The following is a 26157-nucleotide window of genomic DNA, read 5'->3' as shown; positions in this document are numbered from 1 at the left end:
CAAGGATCCACCGGTGGGCCAAGGCTCTGATACCCTAATGGGCTCTGATACCCTCCTGGGTCCAGCATAAAATAACACTTAGAGACAATAAAGTGCCACTAGGGTCTATTTATTTGAATCAAAATCTGTTAGTATTAATTGATGATATGGGAGTTGGGCCCTGAGAATAATTTCTTCTAGTGGGAATCCCAGCCTGTCCCTGCACGTGGCAATGTGTGAACTCTTGCCACTCAAATTATGTACATTATTCACATGCACAGAGGTATCTTCCAAGAAAGAGAACCATCTCACCAGTGTCACCTATTGGAAGTGGCTCCCTATGAATATAGCCAGACCATATATCCACCCATAGACAGCAGTTTCGGGGTGCTTGCCCCTCATGATGGAGTAGGTTTCTAATGAAATAGCCTCTGTCTATATTCTGCAGCTTCCTTGAAGAAATATTCAGATAGTTAAATGACTCCACTTATGTGAAAAGCTGTGGGTGAAGTCGAAACCTATATTCTCATCTTACAGTATAGTGCTTTAAAGCACAATGTCCTGAGAGCTGCAGGGGCGGATTGGCAATGTACCATACTGGGAAACTTCCTGATGCGCCAATTGCTTACAGTATACTCTGGGCCCTTGATGGTCCCTGTGTAATGTCCCTCATTGTGTTAGGATGATAAGACTACAGCAGGGCCAGCCGCGGTCCAGCGCCCTCACTACAATACACATTACAGGCCGCAGTCAGCCCTGCTGTGATTTCATTATCATACCACTGTCAAGATAATGAGATTGCAGCAGTGCTGCTGGTGGCCGCAATGTGTATTTTAATGAGGGTGATGGCTGCCGCTGGCCCTGTTGTAGTCTTATCATGCCACAATGTGCCCACTACTCTGCCCTCCGGGTACCAAAGAGCATGTGGCTCCTCCCACTCCCAGTTTCAATGCGACTCTGATGATGTGTCGTGCTCCCTACCCCTCCTGCTCCAGGACACAAGTGGGAAACAGCATGCGGCATGAAGCGGGGAACGGCATTAAGGTGAGTTTTTTCGTTTTTTACCAGCCGCTTTTCCATAGTGGGGGGGGGGGGGGTGCATTACCATGGCCACTATAGGGGCATTAAAGGGGGCACTATAGGGACATTACTGGACAGGGGAGGGACATTACTACGGGCGCTATAGGGATATTACTGGGGCAAAGGCGGCATTACTGGGGGAACTATAGGGACATTACTTTAACTGGGACAACTTCAAGATGCATTGTTAGCATGTCATGTCTCATGTATGGATTTTACTAAAAAAGAGTTGTCTGAGATAATTAAAAATGTGAGACAAGCCCCAAATTGTCTAAATTAAAAAAATTATCATTCTCTGCACCACTGATCTGATTGTCCTGCTACTGCTTGTTTACAAACTGCGCTGGTGACATACTGATAAACAACATTTGACCGCTACAGCCAATCACGTTAGACAGCTGAGGGCAGTGGTTGGCTGCTGCAGTCACATGCCATATGGCAGCACATCACCGCTGCAGTTTGTAAACAAGCAGCAGCAGGAGAATCAGACTGAAGGAACAGAGAAGAGTGCTGGAGAAAGAGGTGAGTATAATGTGATTTTAGGCAATTGTGGGGCTTGTCCAAGATTTTGAATTAGCTCATACAACCCCTTTAATGTCGCAGTCACTGACCCATAGGGCATGGTTATTAAGGAAACATCATAAAACGTAGCTGCCCTATGTGCAAATTTTGAGGTCCAATACGATTATACAGGGAGTCCAGAATTATTAGGCAAATGAGTATTTTGACCACATCATCCTCTTTATGCATGTTGTCTTACTCCAAGCTGTATAGGCTCGAAAGCCTACTACCAATTAAGCATATTAGGTGATGTGCATCTCTGTAATGAGAAGGGGTGTGGTCTAATGACATCAACACCCTATATCAGGTGTGCATAATTATCAGGCAACTTCCTTTCCTTTGGCAAAATGGGTCAAAAGAAGGACTTGACAGGCTCAGAAAAGTCAAAAATAGTGAGATATCTTGCAGAGGGATGCAGCACTCTTAAAATTGCAAAGCTTCTGAAGCGTGATCATCGAACAATCAAGCGTTTCATTCAAAATAGTCAACAGGGTCGCAAGAAGCGTGTGGAAAAAACAAGGCGCAAAATAACTGCCCATGAACTGAGAAAAGTCAAGCGTGCAGCTGCCAAGATGCCACTTGCCACCAGTTTGGCCATATTTGCCAACATCACTGGAGTGCCCAAAAGCACAAGGTGTGCAATACTCAGAGACATGGCCAAGGTAAGAAAGGCTGAAAGACGACCACCACTGAACAAGACACACAAGCTGAAACGTCAAGACTGGGCCAAGAAATATCTCAAGACTGATTTTTCTAAGGTTTTATGGACTGATGAAATGAGAGTGAGTCTTGATGGGCCAGATGGATGGGCCCGTGGCTGGATTGGTAAAGGGCAGAGAGCTCCAGTCCGACTCAGACGCCAGCAAGGTGGAGGTGGAGTACTGGTTTGGGCTGGTATCATCAAAGATGAGCTTGTGGGGCCTTTTCGGGTTGAGGATGGAGTCAAGCTCAACTCCCAGTCCTACTGCCAGTTTCTGGAAGACACCTTCTTCAAGCAGTGGTACAGGAAGAAGTCTGCATCCTTCAAGAAAAACATGATTTTCATGCAGGACAATGCTCCATCACACGCGTCCATATACTCCACAGCGTGGCTGGCAAGAAAGGGTATAAAAGAAGAAAATCTAATGACATGGCCTCCTTGTTCACCTGATCTGAACCCCATTGAGAACCTGTGGTCCATCATCAAATGTGAGATTTACAAGGAGGGAAAATAGTACACCTCTCTGAACAGTGTCTGGGAGGCTGTGGTTGCTGCTGCACGCAATGTTGATGGTGAACAGATCAAAACACTGACAGAATCCATGGATGGCAGGCTTTTGAGTGTCCTTGCAAAGAAAGGTGGCTATATTGGTCACTGATTTGTTTTTGTTTTGTTTTTGAATGTCAGAAATGTATATTTGTGAATGTTGAGATGTTATATTGGTTTCACTGGTAAAAATAAATAATTGAAATGGGTATATATTTGTTTTTTTTTAAGTTGCCTAATAATTATGCACAGTAATAGTCACCTGCACACACAGATATCCCCCTAAAATAGCTAAAACTAAAAACAAACTAAAAACTACTTCCAAAAATATTCAGCTTTGATATTAATGAGTTTTTTGGGCTCATTGAGAACATGGTTGTTGTTCAATAATAAAAATAATCCTCAAAAATACAACTTTCCTAATAATTCTGCACTCCCTGTAGCCTCCAAAATGTGAAGTGAGAACTGTTCCTCCCAGTGTCCTAGCTGCCTGTTACCCAGGAATTATTGTTCGGTATGATCCCACACATATGAATGGTTTCATAATATCTTGTTATGACAAGCGGGTGAGAACCCACCGCCCCAATAGTCCAAATCTCTCTGAGGGCGATATCTGAGCACACCCCTCGTTCTTCACATGATACCTCTGATGGTGAGGAGAGACTTTCCAGAGGGGAGAACCTGGTGCTACCTCAGGGGGGAATTGGAACATGAGACAATCAAAACAAGAGTGTGAACCCACTACGCTGACCTCCAGGTGACACAATACACCCAGTGGATGCTGGGAGGCCAGAGGCTGATCAGACAAAGCGTAGTCTATGACGGCAAAAGTCAGGGCAGGTGACAGTCAGGCAAAGTCCGTAAACAAAGATCAGGGTCAGGGCAGGCAGCAATAAGGCAATGTCTGTAATACGTAATTCAAAGTCTGGTACACAGAATGACAAGAACCAACAGAACACCTCAAACAGGAAACTAGAAAAGCTAGGAAACCAAGTTGCTCAGGCACCTTCCTTTGGGAGGAGGCGCCTTTAAATACCTCCCACAGGCCAGCCATAGGCTGGGGAAGATGGGAGGCGTGCGCAGGCTGCCTCACATAAAGAAGAGAGAAACGCCCGCACACACCCTAAATACACATAAGATCAGCTCAGAGCCAGGAGGAGATGCTGGTGGCAGCAGTGCAGACCACAGCTAAGAATCCCGCTGCCCGTGCCTGTCAGCAGCGGGAAGGAGTGATGGAGCCTTGCGTTCATACCTGCATGTGGGGACAGAATTGCAGGCACGGGATGCTGGGTTAACACTTGTCATGTAAATTAATTATTTTATAATACATTTTCACAAGCTATAGTTTATCCCAGTGTGTCCTGAGGGATTACATTGGTCTGGAAAGCTATCTAATAAAGGGTGATTACTCTTTCAGCACCCAACTGTCTGATAGACATCGCATTAAAGTTTGCTCTCTTTTGCTCCAGGCAACCACTAAAAGGCACAGTTTCTGTTGCTAAACTGAATTTATAGAACAGGCACCTAGAAAAGAAGTAATTATCTGGATTTTACAAAGTGACTTTTAACTTTACAGAACATGCTTTAAAAACGAGGACAGGTGATCATTATAAAAATGTTTTTCTTGAAATAAGATCTAATTCCCTGACTTCACCCTAATAACCCTATTAGGTAAGAATAGGAAAGCGTCTTTCTGTATGTGTATCTAAATGACCATTAGTGACTTTCTGCACAGGGAAGAGATATTGGAAGGTGCTGTTCATCCTTTTGAACTCCCATGAATTCACAGGTCAACGAAAGACTGCATTTCCTATATGAACAGAAATGATGGGAGTATTATTTGACCTCTGGATTCAAGATAAACCTTCACTCACGAGCAAAATGACATAAAATATAAAGACAGGTGAAAGATTCCCATGTCCATAAGTACTACAATAGTAGAAAACCGGGAATTGTAGAATTAATCCAAGGAACATAGGAGGAGGTGGCTATATCTAATATCATAAGGGTACTTTCACACTAGCGTTTTTCTTTTCCAGTGTTGAGTTCCGTCACAGGGGCTCAATATTGAAAAAAAAATGATTTTTAACCTAATGCATTCTGAATGGAGAGCATTCCGTTCAGTATGCATCTGGATACATAAGTTCAGTCCCTCTTACATTTTTGGGCTGGAGAAAATACTGCAGCACGCTGCAGTTTTCTCTCCGGCCCAAAATCCTGAACACTTGCCGGAATGCCGGATCCGGCATTATTTCCACTGAAATGTATTAGTGCCGGATCCAGCATTAGGTGTTCCGGCAAAACTGATAAGGTGTTCCGGTCTGCGCATGCGTAGACCTTTAAAAATGCAAAAAATAAAATAAAAATAATCAGTTTTTCCGGATGACACCGGAGCGCCGGATCCGGTATTTCAATGCATTTGTCAGACGGATCCGCAAATGCCATCCGTTTGCATCAGGATTGCCGGAATCCTCTGCCACAAGTGTGAAAGTTCCCTAAGCCACTTTGCTACAGTATGAGGCCCTGCAAATTGTATAAATGCTCCTGCCCAAAATCAATAAGTAATTACATGAACAAAACAATAGCTGAATCCCTAGGTGTATTAAATTTACTGGGGTCTAGAGAACAAACAAAAAACCCTAACTTTCCTATCAAATTTAACGTGACCCTCAAATCCAAACCTAAGTAAACATCTCCCATGCTGACCCCGTTCCTCCATCCTCATCACCCCTCAGATTCTTTTCAAGTTAGTCACCAGACTTCCATATACAGGTCCTTCTAAAAAAATTAGCATATTGTGATAAAGTTCATTATTTTCTGTAATGTACTGATAAACATTAGACTTTCATATATTTTAGATTCATTACACACCAACTGAAGTAGTTCAAGCCTTTTATTGTTTTAATATTGATGATTTTGGCATACAGCTCATGAAAACCCAAATTTCCTATCTCAAAAAATTAGCATATTTCATCCAACCAATAAAAGAAAAGTGTTTTTAATACAAAAAAAGTCAACCTTCAAATAATTATGTTCAGTTATGCACTCAGTACTTGGTCGGGAATCCTTTTGCAGAAATGACTGCTTCAATGCGGCGTGGCATGGAGGCAATCAGCCTGTGGCACTGCTGAGGTGTTATGGAGGCCCAGGATGCTTCGATAGCGGCCTTAAGCTCATCCACAGTGTTGGGTCTTGCGTCTCTCAACTTTCTCTTCCCAATATCCCACAGATTCTCTATGGGGTTCAGGTCAGGAGAGTTGGCAGGCCAATTGAGCACAGTAATACCATGGTCAGTAAACCATTTACCAGTGGTTTTGGCACTGTGAGCAGGTGCCAGGTCGTGCTGAAAAATGAAATCTTCATCTCCATAAAGCTTTTCAGCAGATGGAAGCATGAAGTGCTCCAAAATCTCCTGATAGCTAGCTGCATTGACCCTGCCCTTGATAAAACACAGTGGACCAACACCAGCAGCTGACATGGCACCCCAGACCATCACTGACTGTGGGTACTTGACACTGAACTTCAGGCATTTTGGCATTTCCCTCTCCCCAGTCTTCCTCCAGACTCTGGCACCTTGATTTCCGAATGACATGCAACAGTCCAGTGCTGCTTCTCTGTAGCCCAGGTCAGGCGCTTCTGCCGCTGTTTCTGGTTCAAAAGTGGCTTGACCTGGGGAATGCGGCACCTGTAGCCCATTTCCTGCACACGCCTGTACACGGTGGCTCTGGATGTTTCTACTCCAGACTCAGTCCACTGCTTCCGCAGGTCCCCCAAGGTCTGGAATCGGTCCTTCTCCACAATCTTCCTCAGGGTCCGGTCACCTCTTCTCGTTGTGCAGCGTTTTCTGCCACACTTTTTCCTTCCCACAGACTTCCCACTGAGGTGCCTTGATACAGCACTCTGGGAACAGCCTATTCATTCAGAAATTTCTTTCTGTGTCTTGCCCTCTTGCTTGAGGGTGTCAATGATGGCCTTCTGGACAGCAGTCAGGTCGGCAGTCTTACCCATGATTGCGGTTTTGAGTAATGAACCAGGCTGGGAGTTTTTAAAAGCCTCAGGAATCTTTTGCAGGTGTTTAGAGTTAATTAGTTGATTCAGATGATTAGGTTAATAGCTCGTTTAGAGAACCTTTTCATTATATGCTAATTTTTTTAAATAGGAATTTTGGGTTTTCATGAGCTGTATGCCAAAATCATCAATATTAAAACAATAAAAGGCTTGAACTACTTCAGTTGGTGTGTAATGAATCTAAAATATATGAAAGTCTAATGTTTATCAGTACATTACAGAAAATAATGAACTTTATGACAATATGCTAATTTTTTTAGAAGGACCTGTAGAGCACTGTTGGAAAAATATGCTCTCTACCTCCAATGCTGTTGGATAAATCAGCACTATATCCATCTGTGAGTAGTGTAGGGCAGTGTCATGTACAGTAAAACTAGGTGGTGAAGGTGCTGCTGAAACGTGTGCTGAGGTTGAGGTTGCGGCTGTTCTGAGATGCATACATATTATGGGTATGTGATATATCTTTTTATAGATTTCATGCCAATATTCCTGAGTGGTTTTATTTGGTGTTTCCATTTATCTGTTACCATACAGCATCCTCCAGTCGGGTTTCTGTTTCCCAGAAACCTCTATTAGTTGGTAGGTTCCCTACTGTGCTTATTTTTGCATGGTTTATATATTTTTTGTTTATATATTTATACACAACTTAGTCATTATTTTTGATCACACTATTTATATTTTACAACTTGCTATAAGTGTTTTTAGTACACATCTGGACTTTTGTTACTTTATTTACCCACATGATTTGTCATAGATGTACTAAATGATTTCTCCAGGCTGATCCCTAATTCTCTCATTGGTGAAATTAATTTTTAAGGATTTTATTACTTATATGTATCAATAAGTAATTTTGTATTTTTCTTCATATTTTGGGTTGTGTATTGGTCTTTAAAGATCAATTGAGTTAGCCTGTAACTCAGGTAATATTTGTACTCCAATGGAGTTTATTGTGATTTTTTTACCCCTGTATATGTTTACCTTATTGGTTTTCAACCTGTAGGTACTCTTTAAGGAGCACACATCATTCCACAAATGGTACAAACATCATATTTTGAAAAACCAAACAGCCTTAAAAGAATCAGGGCTTGCCTTGGTCAATAACTGCTCTTTAAATGGTTGTCAGGTTTATAAAATACTATCTTACATACAGTAATCGGTATGGTAGTGGAGAAAGGTTTTCAGTTTGGAAGTCCCCCTCAACTGCTTTTACCTGAGACCCTGAAGGACCGTAGATGTCAATGTTTCATAGTAAAACAGCAACTGTGCAGCAGTTCTTCTGCCAAACATAGGGGGTTCCTCTGCAAAGAACAGTTAAACATTTATCCCAAAAGGGATGAACCCCAAAATCAGCTGATCTCCAGTGGACCTGCCTTCTTAGAAAAGGTTGGTCAAACCAGTCAACCTACTTACCTTTTACTAGTTCACAGTCACAGAAAATCCAACCATGCTTAATGGGTGCATCTTCTGGCCAATCTAAGAGAGATCTTGTTCCTCTTATCACAGTTTCTAAGTAGAACAGTGCTTTACACCCCCTCTTGCCAGGGGGGCAAATTGTGCAATGTGAACTGTACTTTTAAAATAGTGTTGCTTCGACATATATTTTAAAGGTGGAAAGGACTGCATAAGTGGGTCTGCACAACAATTTGAGGCAAAAATGAGGGACATTTTAATTTCATAGTAATTCCCATAAACAGGTGTTAAAATGTACCATACATGAAAATTGCAAAATAAACACAAAGCACAGACTTTATGTAAACTTTGTGCAAATATATTCTAAAAACTTCAGTTTATCGGTATTTCAGGGGTAGTTACTGGAATGGGGCTTACATTTCCAGCATTATGTTGGCAACCACTCTTACAGGATGTATGAATTTGAAATATTACAAAATGCATCACGTAATTGGTGTTTCTCTTTGTAGCTAAAACTCATTAAAGAGGCAGAAATTATTGTTGGCCAGTTAAAAAATAAGATCATAGTAATTGTATTTTTTTTCTGATTTCTTTTCACAGGTTCTTTCTTATCATGCAACATGTTCAAAAGCTGAAGTTGATAAATTTAAGGTAAGGTTTACATGTTCAGCTTCTGCATCGTATATTGTACACACATTAGTTTGTTCAAGTTACTTTTCCTGCAAAGGATACGTTTTTAACATGTCAAAAGATTTGGATTGCCCGATGATCAATCGTTTGCTCATTCATTGGGCAATCGGCCACAGTATTACACTGCCAGATGATCGCTAACGAGTGTTCATGCGAATGCTAGTTAGCAATTCTCTGCCGAAAATTGGGCGCAATACAGGATGACACATTTGAGGGATATCATTTTCTATAGATAATATCTGGACAGCTTTCATACATGGTAGAGTAGAACGTCCCCAAGATGTGGGATTTGGGGCTGGCTATGCAGGAGGCTAGTGGTCCCAGCACATTTGAGTTGGCCTTGCTAGGCTGTGTTGTACTCACTTCTCTATCCTAGCTAATACATTATATGAGGCAGGTGTTTGAAATGGGGTCCACTGGTACAGTAAGCAGAGTTGGCCGTACACTTTAGATAGTTGTCAGCCCCCATGACCTTACAAGGATATGCTCAGCTTGGCCAAGCAAGTATATGTTCTGGGTGGGGAGAGTAGATAGAGCCAATTCAAGAAACTTTTGACGGTGGCTTATGTCCTCTGAGGTCAAAAATATAGGGTATATTGAAATCCAACAGCCTTATCCTTGTTTCACCCAACATTTGTCATTTGGGGGAAGTCCAGACAACACTATACACACGGGATACTTGATTGGTTCCTCTAAAATTGCTGGGTTTAGAAAATATTATCTAATGTGTATGGCCAGCTTATCACTTGATCCCAGTGGTCAGTAAACAATAGATACCAGTACTGTATATTGTACATTTTGTCTGTTTATGTGACCTGTGCTGGAGATCTTTAATTAACAGTAAAAAGGTTTGTACCACCGAAAGGGGTTTTCCAGATTTTTCTATGTTCTTAAATTCTGCCCCTGCCCCTCCACACCGGTTGAGTCAAGTGGCTTCTTCGCTCCCATATATAAACTTTCAGAACTGATGGGGTGATGTGTCCCACAATGAGGATGGTCACTGGGCGATGTGCCACTTGGCAGTCATTAGCTGCAGCAGCGCATGTGACCCCCATCTGTGCGCATCGAAGACAGCAGTGGAGCCGAAAACAAGCAGCGGGAAGCAGGTACGTGTGCTTGACTCTACAGGCTTGCAGGATCAAGAGAGTAAAAACTTGTAAAAAGATGGAAAACCCCTTTAAAGCTGTACATCTGTTTTTCCACTGTTCAACTACGTGTTTTACATTCCAATTAGATTTTTTTAGAACACCGTTTTCTCCTATGGACAATGAAAGGAGTAACCTATGGGCATAGCAGTCATTCGCTACCATGTTAAACAATGTCATTGTTTGAACAGATATCATCTGCTAGTGGAATTCCCTCCAGAATAATATGTCAGGTGTGAATGTAACACTAACATTTCATGTACTTTTTGTTTTACGTGGAGACTTACTGTCAATGTAATGGCAAAAAATCATTTTCTAGGGAATACAAATGACAATACATACTTTTTGTAACTTTATGAAGTTTCTCTTCTGTTTCTCTTCCCTTTTTACTTTTCTTTTTTGTCCCTTCCTTGAAGTAGTCATGAAAAAACCAGTGCAATTTTAACCCATCTAAGATTGCATCTAGTTATCTCAATGCTGTTGGCTTATCTGCAGGCAATTCTTATTCCCTACTGCTCCATCGGTAAATGGAGAGCCCTGAATAATATTATTCAGTTTTCCTGATGTATGACAGTTTTACTAGATTTAAGAAGAATGCAAAAAAGGCAGTGATTCTTTGTGGGAAAATTTGCTACCAAGGGAAAGAGAAGTAAAGTTGTGAGAAGCTGAAATAGGCAATAGAAAAAGAAACATCACACTTTTAATTTAAGTGGAATGCAATTTTTATAATAATATTGTCATTATATTCACAATAATTATAAATAAACACATGCACAGAAATACACTTTAGGAGAGTCCATCAACCATAAAAGTATGTCTATGTCTTTGGAGCAATTATTATAGAATTCTATGATAAAAATATTGTGCACAAAGTGTCCATCATTTTCTTCCATTTTATCGATGTATCTTAATATGACTGCGGATAATATTCACATACATGATTTAGGAAGGGGCATCAATAATAAGTTTTACTTATGCCCTGCTAGCTAATATTATATAGTACAAGCCCCAACCCTAAAATATACCGTATGTTCTGCACTATAAGACGCACCAGACCATAAGATGAACCCCAGGTTTAGATTACAGAAAATGAGATAATTTCTACTTATTAAAGCTCCCCTAGTGGTTGCACTACATATACGCAGGTATACACTATACATGGCACTACGTATAAACAAATATACACTATACATGGCACTAAATATACACAGGTACACACTATATATTGCACTACATATACACAGGAACAGGTCTGCTGTCCTTAGAGGAGAAGGGCCAGCTCATGATGCCAGTGATCTCAGGGCAGGAGGAGGATGGGGCTGCCGCTGTGGGGAGTCAGAATGATGAGGAATATCCACCTCCTCCTCAGGGTGCTGGGCACATCAATAGCAGCAGTACGAAAAGTCAGTTCAACGGGCAGCCAGTCTTGTATGTATGTATGTGCTCATAGGAGGTACAGGCTTCCCCAGTCATGACATGCTGTATACATTATTATACAAGCTCTGCCTTTCACCATGTGATAACTAAAAGACAGAAGAGGCGCTGCAGACATCTCCGTTCCTCCAACTCTCTCCCTTGGCTCTCACGCCAGCTGCTCTTCAGCTTTCTCTGCTGCCCAGCTCTCTGTGTAACAAGTCCCTGCAGCAAACAAAAGAGAAGAGGCGCAGGACACCCGGGACAGCTCCATCCTTCCACCTCTCTCCCACATATCCCTCTGCTGCTTCTCTCTCCCCTGGCTCCACTGCCACATGCGACTCCTGAGGAGAACATAGCGTGCGATGGATAGTGTGCACACCATGTTGTCTAATGGGAACTTCTACCTAGTTGCGGACTATAAGACGCAGGTACTTTTTAGCAAGATTTTTTTTCTTGCTAAAAAGGTGCGTCTTATAGTCTGCAAAATACAGTTATGGCCTTTATCTCACCACAAATAATTCAACACTGCATTACGGCTTCATAGAAAAGAGATATGTAATAATGCCATATTTGAAACTAAATCAAACACCTATAATAAAAGTAGTAAAAAATAAATAGCTTAATCTACATACATTACATATATAGGAAGCCTTTTGTAACCTTGCTGCCTCACTCTGTCAATTTAACTCTTAGAGCCAGATTTATCATAAATCCCTTGATTTCAGTTGAGGCGCATGGGCTGTCGGATGCTGTGCCTGATTTATGACAAGGCGTTCACCTTGGGGATCCTACTGTCACAACCAGACAGCTGAGAAGCTCTGACAGAGGCCTTTCAGAACCTCCTCCTTGAGTTCTGTGTTGTGGTATTCAGCTCCTCCTCTCATTAGCGTCTCTCAGCTGTTATGTGTTGGACTAATTGTTTCCCTTTTAAATTCTTCCCCAGAATGCTTTTCTGGGCGGCTTATATTTCTTCCTGGAGTATGTGTGCTTGCCCATCTGGTTCTCCTCTCCTCCACAAAGTTAAGTGTTACACTGTTATCTGTTATTTTCTGTTTGCTGGATCCCAGGTGACCCTGACTCCCTCCGTGTCTGGTGTAGGGAGCCGGTGGTCGTGTCCCCTCACTATTGTAGGGTGCTCAGGGCTTTATAGTCAAGGTTCGTGGATATGCATACCTCCACCATTCGGATCTATGCATAGGCTGAGCAGCCAGGGAAAGTGCCAGGTCTTCTACAGGGGTCTCCCTTTCGTTCCTTAGCTTTTGGATCCAGCGAGACATTTATGCATGTTGTTTTGCCTTGTTACCTGTACACATTCCGTGACATTATAAGCCGCCAAAACCGTCTTAAGCATGGATCCGGTTTCACTTTTGGCTGAACGCTTCCAGGGTCTTTCATTGGAGGTAGCTGACCTCCGTAAGACTTTTTCTCAGCTTCAAGTGACCGGTTCAGCTTGCGTTCATGGAGCTTGTTCTGAGCCTAAGATCTCGCTCCCGGATACGTTCTCCGGGGGTAGTGAGAATTTTGTGCGTTTTAGAGAGGCTTGCAAACTCCATTTTCGCCTTCTTCCCCATTCTTCTGGTGATGAGGAACGGAGGGTGGGGATCATTATATCGCTGCTCAGGGGTAACGCTCAGTCCTGGGCCTTTTCGCTGCCGGAGGGGGCACGGCCCCTCCGTTCAGTGGATGAATTCTTTTTAGCCCTGGGTCAGATATATGATGATCCGGATCGTATTGCTCTGGCGGAGTCTAGACTACGTCTCCTATGCCAGGGTAAACAATCCGCAGAAATATACTGCTCAGAATTTCGGAGTTGGGCAGCTGATACTGGTTGGAATGATGCTGCACTCCAAAGTCAATTTTGCCATGGTCTTTCAGAGGGATTGAAAGATGCATTTGCCTTTCATGAAAGGCCTATTTCTTTGGACTCTGCTATGTCTCAGGCCGTTCGTATTGACAGGCGTCTTAGAGAGAGAGGAGAGATCTCTCCTTCCTGTCATACTCGGTCCCAGGACTGTGCAGTGGTCCCATTCTCTGCGCAGGGGTCTCAGTCGCCGTCAGCCCCTTCTGAGCAGGAGCCCATGCAGCTGGGGTTGATTGCTTCTGACAATAGAAGATTCAGCCCGCATGGGAGGGTTTGTTTTTGTTGTGGAGGTATTAATCATTTGGCAAATATTTGTCCCTCTAGGAGATTCAGGCAGTTCTCTGGGTATAATAAAGAAACAAAGAGGAAAAAATCTTTGAAAAATGTTCCGTCTGTTACTATTGGCAGGATTGAGGCGGAGATTGAAGATTTTCCGTTTGCTTGTAGTTCCCGTTTTGTCCTGCCGGCTAGGGTGGCGCTAGAGAGCAAGAACATTTTTTGTGAGATTTTTGTGGATAGTGGAGCAGCGGTCAATCTCATTGATAATCACTTTGCGATAACTCATGGTTTCCAGGTGTGCGCTTTGAGAAAGGATATTCCTGTATTTGCTATCGATTCCGCTCCACTTTCTCAGAAATCATTAAAGGGCATAGTTCACAATATCCGTTTAATTGTGAGTGATGCTCATGTTGAGGATGTGTCATGTTTCGTCCTTAGCGGTTTGCCCACCCCGCTGGTGTTGGGGCTGCCCTGGCTCACTAAGCATAACCCCACCATTGATTGGCAAGCGAAGCAAATAAATGGTTGGAGTGACTTTTGCAGAGAGAATTGCCTCATGACATCTGTTTCTGAGGTTGCTACTAAGACTATACCATCTTTTCTCTCTGAATTTTCGGATGTCTTCTCTGAGAGTGGAGTTCAGGATTTGCCCCCGCACAGGGAGTACGATTGCCCTATTAATCTCATCCCAGACGCCAAGCTGCCTAAATCTCGTTTATACAATCTTTCCCAACCTGAGAGGATCGCTATGCGTGCTTATATCTCTGAGAGTCTGAGAAAGGGACACATACGACCCTCGAAGTCACCTGTTGCCGCTGGTTTTTTCTTTGTTAAGAAAAAAGATGGTTCTTTAAGACCTTGTCTGGATTTCAGGGAGCTGAACAATATCACAATTCGTGACCCTTATCCGCTTCCTCTGATCCCGGACCTATTTAACCAGGTTGTTGGGGCTAAAGTCTTTTCCAAATTAGATTTAAGAGGGGCATACAACCTGGTCAGGGTCAGAGAAGGGGACGAATGGAAGACGGCCTTCAATACCCCTGAGGGCCATTTTGAAAACTTGGTTATGCCTTTTGGTTTGATGAATGCCCCAGCCGTTTTCCAGCATTTCGTGAACAGCATTTTTTATCATTTGATGGGAAAATTTGTATTGGTGTATTTGGATGACATTTTGATTTTTTCTCCCGATTTCAAAACTCATAAGGAACATTTACGTCAGGTCTTGCTCATCCTGCGGGAGAATAAATTATATGCGAAACTGGAAAAATGTGTGTTTGCGGTTCCAGAAATTCAATTTCTGGGGTTTCTTCTCTCCGCTTCTGGTTTTCGCATGGACCCAGAGAAGGTCCGCGCTGTGCTTGAGTGGGAGCTTCCTGAGAATCAAAAGGCGCTGATGCGTTTTTTGGGCTTTGCCAATTATTACAGGAAGTTCATCTTGAATTATTCTTCTATTGTTAAACCACTCACTGATATGACCAGAAAGGGGGTAGATTTTTCTTCTTGGTCAGTAGAGGCGCGTAAGGCTTTTTCTGATATCAAGGAGAGTTTTGCTTCCGCTCCCATCTTGGTGCAACCTGATGTTTCGTTACCCTTCATAGTTGAGGTTGATGCTTCTGAGGTGGGTGTGGGGGCGGTCTTGTCTCAGGGTTCCTCTCCTGCCAATTGGCGACCGTGTGCCTTTTTCTCAAGAAAACTCTCCTCCGCAGAGAGAAATTACGATGTGGGAGATAGGGAATTGTTGGCCATCAAGTTGGCTTTTGAGGAATGGCGCCATTGGCTAGAGGGAGCCAGACACCCTATTACCGTATTTACTGACCATAAAAATCTGGCCTACTTGGAGTCAGCCAAGCGTCTGAACCCGAGACAGGCCAGATGGTCGTTGTTCTTTTCTAGGTTTAATTTTGTTGTCACGTTCCGCCCTGGAGTTAAGAATGTGAAGGCAGATGCCCTGTCACGTTGTTTTCCGGGAGGCGGGAATTTTGAAGACCCGGGTCCCATTTTGGCTGAAGGTGTGGTGGTCTCTGCTCTTTTTCCTGAATTGGAGGCAGAGGTGCAGGCAGCCCAGTCAGAGGCTCCTGATCCTTGTCCTCCTGGGAGGTTGTTTGTGCCTCTCGCTTTAAGACACAAGATTTTTAAAGAACACCACGATACGGTCCTTGCTGGGCACCCGGGGGTAAGAGCCACACTGGATCTCATCGCTCGGAGATTCTGGTGGCCTGCGCTTCGTAAGTCGGTTGAGGGTTTTGTGGCAGCCTGCGAGACTTGCGCCCGTGCCAAAGTCCCTCATTCACGGCCATCAGGTCCTCTCCTTCCCTTACCCATTCCTTCCCGTCCTTGGACACATCTGTCCATGGACTTTATCACGGACCTGCCTCGTTCCTCGGGGAAGACTGTGATTCTGGTGGTGGTGGACCGTTTTAGCAAAATGGTGCATTTCATCCCTTTTCCTGGTTTGCCCAATGCTAAGACGCTGGCGCAGGCATTTGTTGATCACATTGTCAAATTGCATGGTATTCCTTCAGACATAGTCTCTGATAGGGGCACGCAGTTTGTTTCCAGATTCTGGAAGGCTTTCTGTTCTCGCTTGGGGGTTCGGTTGTCATTCTCCTCTGCTTTCCACCCGCAGTCGAATGGCCAGACAGAGCGCGTCAATCAGAATCTGGAGACATATCTGCGCTGTTTTGTGGCAGAGAATCAAGAGGATTGGTGTTCTTTTTTGTCCCTTGCTGAGTTTGCTTTAAATAACCGTCGTCAGGAGTCCTCTGATAAGTCACCATTTTTTGGTGCATATGGGTTTCATCCACAGTTTGGGACTTTCTCGGGAGAGGGGTCTTCTGGTTTACCTGATGAGGACAGATTCTCCTCGTCTTTGTCATCTATTTGGCAAAAGATTCAAGATAATCTAAAGAGCATGAGTGAGAGATATAAGCGTGTGGCTGATAAGAGACGTGTGCTTGGTCCGGACCTGAATGTTGGTGATCTGGTGTGGTTGTCTACCAAGAATATCAAATTGAAGGTTCCCTCCTGGAAGTTGGGTCCTAGGTTTATTGGGCCTTACAAAATCCTGTCTGTCATCAATCCTGTTGCATACCGTCTTGATCTTCCTCAGACTTGGAAGATCCATAATGTTTTTCATAAGTCCTTATTGAAACCTTATGTTCAACCCATTGTACCCTCGCCTTTGCCTCCTCCTCCGATTATGGTTGATGGGAATCTTGAATTTCAGGTCTCTAGGATTGTGGATTCTCATCTTGTCCGCGGTTCTCTTCAGTACCTTGTTCACTGGGAGGGGTATGGTCCTGAGGAGAGGATGTGGGTCTCAGTGACGGACATTAAAGCCTCTCGTCTCATCAAGGCTTTCCATAGGTCCCATCCTGAGAAGGTGGGTTCTGAGTGTCCGGAGTCCACTCGTAGAGGGAGGGGTACTGTCACAACCAGACAGCTGAGAAGCTCTGACAGAGGCCTTTCAGAACCTCCTCCTTGAGTTCTGTGTTGTGGTATTCAGCTCCTCCTCTCATTAGCGTCTCTCAGCTGTTATGTGTTGGACTAATTGTTTCCCTTTTAAATTCTTCCCCAGAATGCTTTTCTGGGCGGCTTATATTTCTTCCTGGAGTATGTGTGCTTGCCCATCTGGTTCTCCTCTCCTCCACAAAGTTAAGTGTTACACTGTTATCTGTTATTTTCTGTTTGCTGGATCCCAGGCGACCCTGACTCCCTCCGTGTCTGGTGTAGGGAGCCGGTGGTCGTGTCCCCTCACTATTGTAGGGTGCTCAGGGCTTTATAGTCAAGGTTCGTGGATATGCATACCTCCACCATTCGGATCTATGCATAGGCTGAGCAGCCAGGGAAAGTGCCAGGTCTTCTACAGGGGTCTCCCTTTCGTTCCTTAGCTTTTGGATCCAGCGAGACATTTATGCATGTTGTTTTGCCTTGTTACCTGTACACATTCCGTGACACCTACCAAGTGGTAGATGGTGAACAGTTTGGCTGGGTGCAAGGCAGGGCTGCATATAACCTCTCCACAAACAGCAAAGCCTTTTACAATGACCGAGCTTTACCTTTGCTAGCATGGACAGTCCTTTGTGATTATAGACAGTCTGGGAATATACCTTACCAGGTGGTGGCCTTTACCCTTTCCCTAGTTTCCAGGCCTAGTACCTTTCCCCGCTCCCTCCTGTGTTTGGTGTGGAGTGTATTCCCCGCACCGTGACAGTTTCACTGTCTAGCAGGGTAAATCAACATATCTGCCTGCCCAAATGCATAGTGCTTCTTGTAAAACTTGGTGGAGGAGGGATAATAATAGCTGGCTTTTTTCAGGGTTTCCAGTGAGGGGAATGTTGATGTAAGAACTTACTAAGACATTTTAGACAATTATCACTTTCACCTTTGTTGCAATAGTTTGAGGAAGGCCCTATTCAGTTCCAACATGCATGACTGTGCTCCAGTATGGTCTATAAAGGACATAGACCCAGATGTCCATAAAGATGGTATAAGCTTAGACCGGCTGTGTAGACCCGCACCAGATTTATCACAGGAGCTCCAGCTGGATGATAAATCTGGTGCAGGGATAGACACTTTTCTATGATTCTATACCAGCTCTTGGTTTTACACCAGAATTGCTCCAAAATATGGGTGGAAAATGTGTCTCTTAGGTCACACCCTTCCCCATAAAGCTCTGCTCACTTTCCTGCAAGTCCCATGCCTTCATCAAGCATGTTAGAAAAAATTGTAGATAATAAATGCACCATATTGTGCAACGTTTTTAGACAGCTCTGGTGCAGACACATTATTACATCTGGGAAATGGTTTATTGTTAAAGAACTTGAATGACCTGCATAGAGCCTAGACTTCAGTCCCCAGCTAACACCCTTAGGATGAACTTGAATGCCAGTAGAGACTGTATACATGTATCGCGAATGTCAGGAAGGGGTTGAATACAAAAAAGAACTTGTCCTTCTACAGCAGTCAACACAAATGATAAGACCTACTATATAGATAGGTAATCCATTGTCAGTGTACCACATAGGGGTGATCCTCATGATAATACTAGGTGTAGATTGGGATAACAGTAGGACAGCTCTCTTGTTCTCTTGATAGGCCTGGATAATGATTCCCACTGAGGAACTATGCATTAATTAGTGTAGTATATGATGCTCTAAGGGTACTTTCACACTAGCGTTATTATTTTCGGGTATTGAAATCTGGTATAGGGTCTCATTACCGGAAAAAAATGCATCAGTTTTGTCCTAATACATTCTGAATGGAAAGTAATCTGTTCAGTATGCATCAGGATGTCTTCAGTTCCTTCCCTTGTGCGGAACAATACCACACTTGCCGGCACTAATTTCCATACAGATGTATTAATGCCAAGTGTTCCGGAAATTGATGCATCGCTGGGTTTTCTGGTCTGCACATGTGCCGGGACATAGGAGAAGCTATTTTTTCTTTTGATATTTAAATACCGGATCCGTTATTCCGGATGATACCGGAATAGACAGATCCGGTATTTCACTGGATCCGTCTAACGGATCTGGAAAAAAAGACTTTCCGTTTGTACACGGCTTACCGTATCCAGCAGGCAGTTCTGTTGCCGGAACTGCCTGCTGGAATCAAAAATGCAAGTGTGAAAGTCCCCTTAATCAGTCCATACATGGAATCTCTCTCTGGTTGCAGTCATGGTCTGACTGATAGAGTTAAGTCAGGCTCTTTTCCATGCTAAAAGTTCAATCGAAGAGGAAGTTAAAGAGCCAGGACAGGATGTAGAATACATGGAGTGACTTCAATAAATCAGATCCAGAAAACCATCCACCCGTTTTTCATACAGCATAGAATATAAAACATTTTGATGGAAGTGTACCTTTAAAGTGATTAAAATGGAGAAGATATTTGTTTTCTGATGCCAGTTTATTCCGATGTCATCTAACCACATAAAAAAGACAATGATGTTACTAGTAAATACTTTATAGAGTTAAAAATATCTCAGTTTTTGCACTGGGAGGATAGGATGAGATGTTCTCTCTTTTTTTTTCAGATCTGCTTCAGTCTAATGTCGCTCGTTAATGTTTAAGGCTTTCACCTCCACTGCTCGGTCACATTGGCTGCTTGCCTGCGTGGGTGAAATAAGCTCCCAGAGGAAGAGCTCATTAGGTAGTCTCAGTCCCCTCTATAGCACAGGCATGAGGAGTGACGTAGTCCCTGCTTCTACATACAACTGCTGTCAGGCTGCTGCATACCTCTGGTGTCAGTGCATGAGCTTCTATAGATAATAGGTTATTCTTGAATTCAACGTTACACGTCCTTTGTAGAATTTTATTGTTAAGAAAATTAGATGTTTTTTGTTAGCATTTGAAAGCTTTTAAAGAATATCTGTAAAAAAAAAAAAAAAAATCTGAACTATGTAAGGGTTCATTTCTTCATACAATTAACTGTGGCGTACAGAGAAAATGGGGACCCTAAAGCAAAGCTAAAAAGAGCCCCCATATTGTCATCCAGAAGCAAAGGTGTTTATTTTTCCCTTCCATTGCATTTTAGGACCGTTTCTTACCCCCTTGTTTGCTAACAAAGCATCTAGAGAGGGAAGTCCTGCCTCCTGGTAGCAAATGGCATTAAAGAGGACCTATCACCACTCATGACATGTCTGTTGTAGTAACCACTTGCATTCACCATGAGATGACAATTCTGGAGCATCTATTCTTATTAGTGTTGATCACGAATATTCGAATTGCGAATTTTAATCGCGAATATCGGCACTTCGAGAATTCGCAAATATTTAGAATATCGCAAAATATATTTGTAATCGCGAATATTCGAATTTATTTTTAAATACCAGTTCATGCGAATTTTTGCAATCAAGAACATAATGCATGGAGATCACAAATTCGCGAATTTTTAAATATATGGCGAATATTCGCCCAAATATTCGCGAAATATTGCGAATTTGAATATTGCCCCTGCCGCTCATCACTAATTCTTATGCCTATATCTTGTGCCATTGTTTTATTATTCCTGCTTGAAGTTATGAATGAGTTGCTAGCAGCTTGCAGTAAAGGTACAGATGGGTGGACAGCTTTTGGACTGCTAGCAGCTTGTAGTAAAGGTACAGATGGGTGTTATCAGTTGGGGGGTGTCAGACACATCCGCTACTGGTAACACCCAGCAGTACCTTTACTGTAAAGGAATGGCACAACCTAGAATAGATGCTCCACAATTGTTATTACATGGGGGATGCAAGTAGTTACTAAAACTGACATGTCAGGAGAGGTGACAGGTCTTCTTTAAATCAATAGTGCTGAGCCCTCTCCCTCCAAGGGCCACATAAGAGCCACATGGTCTGCCTCTATGGTATATACGCCCTTGGTAATAACACTGTGCTCCTTCAGAATTTACGAGTGTAAATTAATCAGGGATTTCTTTGCTCCTAAATAACATTTCCTGCAATAAGGCTTCACGGAACAATAGCAAAGCGATAAAATGTCACATAAAACAGTGATTGATTCCATTTATATGTTTAGAAACCTATTTTCTATAAGAGTCATCCAGATTTCCTATGCAATGGTCCCTCAAGTTACATTAACAATTGGTTCCAGAACGACCATTGTATGGTGAAACCATTGTAACTTGAGTAATCGGTTCTATAGCCCCAAAATGTCATCCAAGATTTAAGAAAAATAAGCAGATAACTAAGATAGACAAAACAAGTCCTTACATGTAATAGTCAGGAATAGCTGATAACTAATCCAGCTATTTTACCAGAGAAGTGACCTTGATTGGTTGGATCGGAGTTTGACATTGTATGTTGGATCTAGTTTCAACTTACGATGGGACAGAAAAGACCATTGTATGTAGAAAATATTGTATCCCGAGGCCATTGTATCTTAGGGATCACTGTATAAGCAAGCTGAGTGAAAGTTCCTGCAGGAGCTGAACTGTATGGGTTGCTACCCAGCAAAGAAATATTACACCCCCTGAGCTGTGATAGGGAGAAAGGGCATGCCTCCTCAGAAAGGTCAACCTCCTGAGCTGCCAGGCTGAAGATAATTTAGCAGAGCAACGAATTAAGGGTGGGTCTCTGGATTCATGTGGGTATCAGTGCTGGTTCCAGCTTTGTTAGAGATGGTCATGTACAATATGATGGCAGATTTTCATTTTTTACATCACTCATGGCATCACCCCTTTAAAGAAGGATTATTTTCCATAAAATCCGCATGAGTATTTTTTGCCTGGATCAAGATTCCATTATAATAGTTTGAACTTGATGGATAAATGTCTTTCTTCAGCCCTTTGTTTTATATACAACTACTCACAAAAAGTTAGGAATATTTGGCTTGTGGGTGAAATTTCAGGATGAACCTAAAATGCCCTCTAACCTTTACAGGTGAACTTAATGTGACCTTCTCTAAACCTTTGTAAGCACATGTCAAACTGTTCAATGTTTCAGTACTTTTTGCACAACTTGCTGTTCTCTAACAAGGAGCTTAACAGCAAAATTCACAACAGGTGTTTGATACATGAATCACCCATAAAAATTCCTGGTTCAGTTAGAATTCCTCCTCATCATGCTGTTCGCATTTTGACATCATGAGACCAAGACGACACCTAACAATCGATCAACAGTACCTTGCCATTGCAAGGCTTCAAGCAGGATGTTCAGACGGAAGTGGCCACTGAGCTTAGTGTGTCAGAGTGTCATCAGCAGGTTGCAACAGAAATACAGAGAGACTGGGAGAGTCACAGAAAGGCATAGAAGTGGACGTCCTTTGGCCACATCCCACACTAATGACCTATTAATTGTGAACAATGCACTGCTGAACCGGATGATGAATGCCACACAACTCCAGGCACATTTAAGGGAGGTGAGAGTGACCCAAGTGTCACGTCAGACCATTCGAAACCATTTCAGCGTGGTCTGTGTGCTGGATGACCTGCAAGGGTACATGACCACACCACCAGGCACAGGCGTCATCGTCTTGCGTGGGCCAGGGAGCATCTACACTGGACGAGGAACCCGTGGGCCTCAGTGCTGTTCACTGATGAAAATCAATTCAAGCTGAGTAGAAATGGTGGCCGCCAATGATGTTGGAGATGTCAAGGAGAGCGCTATGCGTCAGCCACTGTTTGCCTTTGATGGTGGTGGTGTTACAGTGTGGGCAGGTGTGTCTAACTGTCCTACACTTTGTGAATGGTACAGTGACAGGCCCCAAATACTTGAATAACATCATTAATCCAGTCATTGTGCCTCTGCATGAACAACACATGCCTAATTTCATCATCATGGACGACAATGTGCCAGCTCATCGAGGTCACATCATTAGGGAATGGGTGCTGGAGACTGGGGGACCTCAAATGGAGTGGTCTGCACTTTCTCCAGACCTGAATCCTATTGAAAATCTATGGGATCAGCTGAGTCACTGTGTAGAGACTTGTAACTCTCTACCCCAGAACCTCAATAACCTGAGGGCTGCCCTTCAAGAAGAGTGGGATGCCATGTCTCAGCAGACAATAAGTCGACCTGTGAACAGCATTAGAAGTCGTCGTCCTCAAGCTGTAATTGATGCTCAAGGCCATATGACAAGTTGTTGAGACAGTAACATTTTGTGGGGGTATACCCACCACTGGTGTTGGCTGTTGTTTTAATAAATTGTTTGAGATGAGTAAATCACCATTGCTGCTTCTACTTAAATGCCCTACTTTCATGATATAATATATATATATATATATATATATATATATATATATATAATATTAGAATGAATTGCATTGCATGTGTGAACTGCTTTTGAAAATACTCAACTCCTGAAGGCACATAGCGCATTACTCTGGGCAACTTCACATGTTATAGGGTCAGCGATCAGGTGACGCACGTCTCAGGCGGTGTGCTGTAAAGGGTTGTGTGTTACCGCGGCAACAAAATGCTGCTAGGATACCTTATTACATGACCTGTCATTTGCAAAATGGGAAGCTTCGGTATGATTCTTCTCAATTTTTAATATGTTTACTTAAAAATGAATAATCGCCACCCAATGATCCGCTTGTAAATTGGAAGAGATAATGAGCAATGTCCGCGTGTCGTACTGTCACTGCACGGATAAGAAAAGTCAGCAAATGTAAAATGTGTAAGCGTAAACTGCTGGCAAGGAATGCGAGGCTACTAACAGTAACATGATCACTAGTGTCACACGATTAACGTAAAATAACACCACAGCGTCTGGAGACCGGGAAGAGGCACAGTCAACCTGCAAAGCTCAACAATTGTTTTAGATTAGGGTGGGTTCACATCTGCGTTCTGGATTCTGTTATGGCTTTCTGTTATAACATGCAAACATGGAAAATAACGGAATCCATAAGATGGAAGGACGGATCAGTTATACTGCCCATAGACTTGTATTATGATAGAAGTCTATGGGAATCATAACGGATCGGTCCCGTTTACGTTATGCAGAACGGAGAAAAAAGTCCTGTCGACAGGACTTTGTTTTCCGTCTTGCATAACGGGAACCAGACGGATCCGCTGTGATTGCCAAAGACTTCTATGAAGACAGATCAAAACGGAATACCTCTTAAAACCATGTTATAACGGAAAGCCATAACGGAATCCAGAACGCAGATGTGAACTCATCCTTTCTTCTATTTATTGGACATGACATAGTGTTCCTAATACAGATTCCGCAACAGTGCCCCCACAACAGTGACAATCATAGAGCTCCCATTAAAATGCCACCAAGAACAGCAAGACTAAGAGCGGTTCTGTTATGGTTTTCTGCAGATTTAGAAACACAAAGTCGTCAAATGAAGTGCATTTTTACATAAACATATTATCACAAATACTGGGGGGAAAAAAACAAAACTAAATTGTACTTTCTTCTATACCAGGGGTGCACAACCTTTTTTGTTGTGAGGGCCGCATTGTCACATTGCTCTATGTCAAGGGGCCGGGGGGAAAAAAATTTGATCGGTGCTCGTTTGCTTCGGCCTATTACACAGGTCAATGCAAAGTGAATAGGGAGTAATGATCACTACCACAGTCATTCCTCCCTTATTCAGTTCTATTGATTATCGGTAGCATATTCCTACTTACAGAGGGAGATGTGCTGCCGATAATCATGAATCTTTAATCCAAATAAAATATACAAATCAGCCGACAAAAGAATAATTGCTAATTTATCGGCTGATCGGCGGTACGATTATACAGACCAGATATCAAGAATGATATCCTATTCCTATGAACACGTGTTCCCAGTAATTGACCAAATATCGTGCAGTGTAATAGAAGCTTAAAGGGATTTCCCGGTAAAAAAAGATTTTTCAACAAATTGCAGCATGGCCTTTGAAACTGAAGATTTATACTTACCTGTTCCAGTTCTCTGTGCTGCCCCCACTGTATCCATCTTCCGATCCCCATGCTATTTACATCTGGTTGACTATGGACATGGTCACATGCACCACTCCAGACAATGATTGGCTTCAGCAGTGATGTGGCCACAAGCAGCACGTCACCGCTGAAGCCAGTCATTATTGACCGGAAGATGGAGACAGTGGGGGCGGAGTAGAGCAAGAAAGTATGAATCTTCTTTTTCAGGGCCCAAGGCCCTTTAAGTGGTGGTATTCCCTTCCATTCTGCCTCCTATTCATAAATCAGTGCTTTGGGGGCGTGGCCTGCTGCCGTCTGAGATGGCTGCTCAGTGTTAGAGCTCCTCACCACCATCCCTGATAACGCGGCTCAAAGCATCGTGGCTGAAGTGGAACGACGATAGAAACATCCTCTCGAGTTCCCCATCACCTCAGGGACATGATGACTAGAAAAAAATCGTCCCGACCGGGTCTCAGAAGGCTAACTGACTTCTTCTCCGCTCAGGAGCCGGAGGGCGGCTTCCCGCCATTGCGACATGCGGCGGCAGCGGAGTGCCGAGATAATGAAGGCACCGCTACTCACTCCAACAGAGGAAGCGCTCCCCGTACCTCACATGGATACGAGGTCCCAGGGGAAAGGGGTGATCACTTACCCTCGCCGCAGAGGTGCAATCCCAGAAGCGGAGAATATAGACGTGACTCTGTGCAGGAGGAAGGGGCCGCCATGACACCAGCGTTTCCGGTGAGTGAAAACACAGCCGGCTCTGACAAACGCGGCACCCTCTCCCCAGGCAAGGCCCAAACAACACCCTTAAACACAACTACAAGCTCAGGGGCCGCATTGCTAGATCCTCTTCAGAGCTTTATATGTACTGACCAGGCAGTGTCAGAGAGTTCATTGAAAGCGATGATGACAGCGGTCCATCAATCTCTCACATCGCAACTCCAGCAGGTAGCGTCCACCATTACCTCTGCTGTAGACGACTTAGGTTCCAGGGTGAACCATATAGAAAGCAAGATGGGGGAATTAACCAACTCCCACAATAACCTTATCGATGCACACTATTCCCTGGAAG

The 26157-nt window shown here is 43.3% G+C and overlaps 1 protein-coding gene across 1 annotated transcript in view; it reads left to right on the top strand.

Annotated features, from left to right (window-relative positions):
* PDE11A (phosphodiesterase 11A) overlaps window positions 1-26157 on the top strand; it is a 673054-nt gene that overhangs the window by 415420 nt on the left and 231477 nt on the right. Inside the window, exon 10 of the mRNA XM_044304393.1 lies at window positions 8945-8995. Within this exon, the coding sequence (XP_044160328.1) occupies window positions 8945-8995 (51 nt within the window). The remainder of the gene's footprint in view (window positions 1-8944; window positions 8996-26157) is intronic.

This window comes from Bufo gargarizans, chromosome 8 (genome assembly GCF_014858855.1).
Source record: "Bufo gargarizans isolate SCDJY-AF-19 chromosome 8, ASM1485885v1, whole genome shotgun sequence".
NCBI classification, from domain to species: Eukaryota; Metazoa; Chordata; class Amphibia; order Anura; family Bufonidae; genus Bufo; species Bufo gargarizans.
This window is presented reverse-complemented; position numbering and strand designations above follow the sequence as displayed.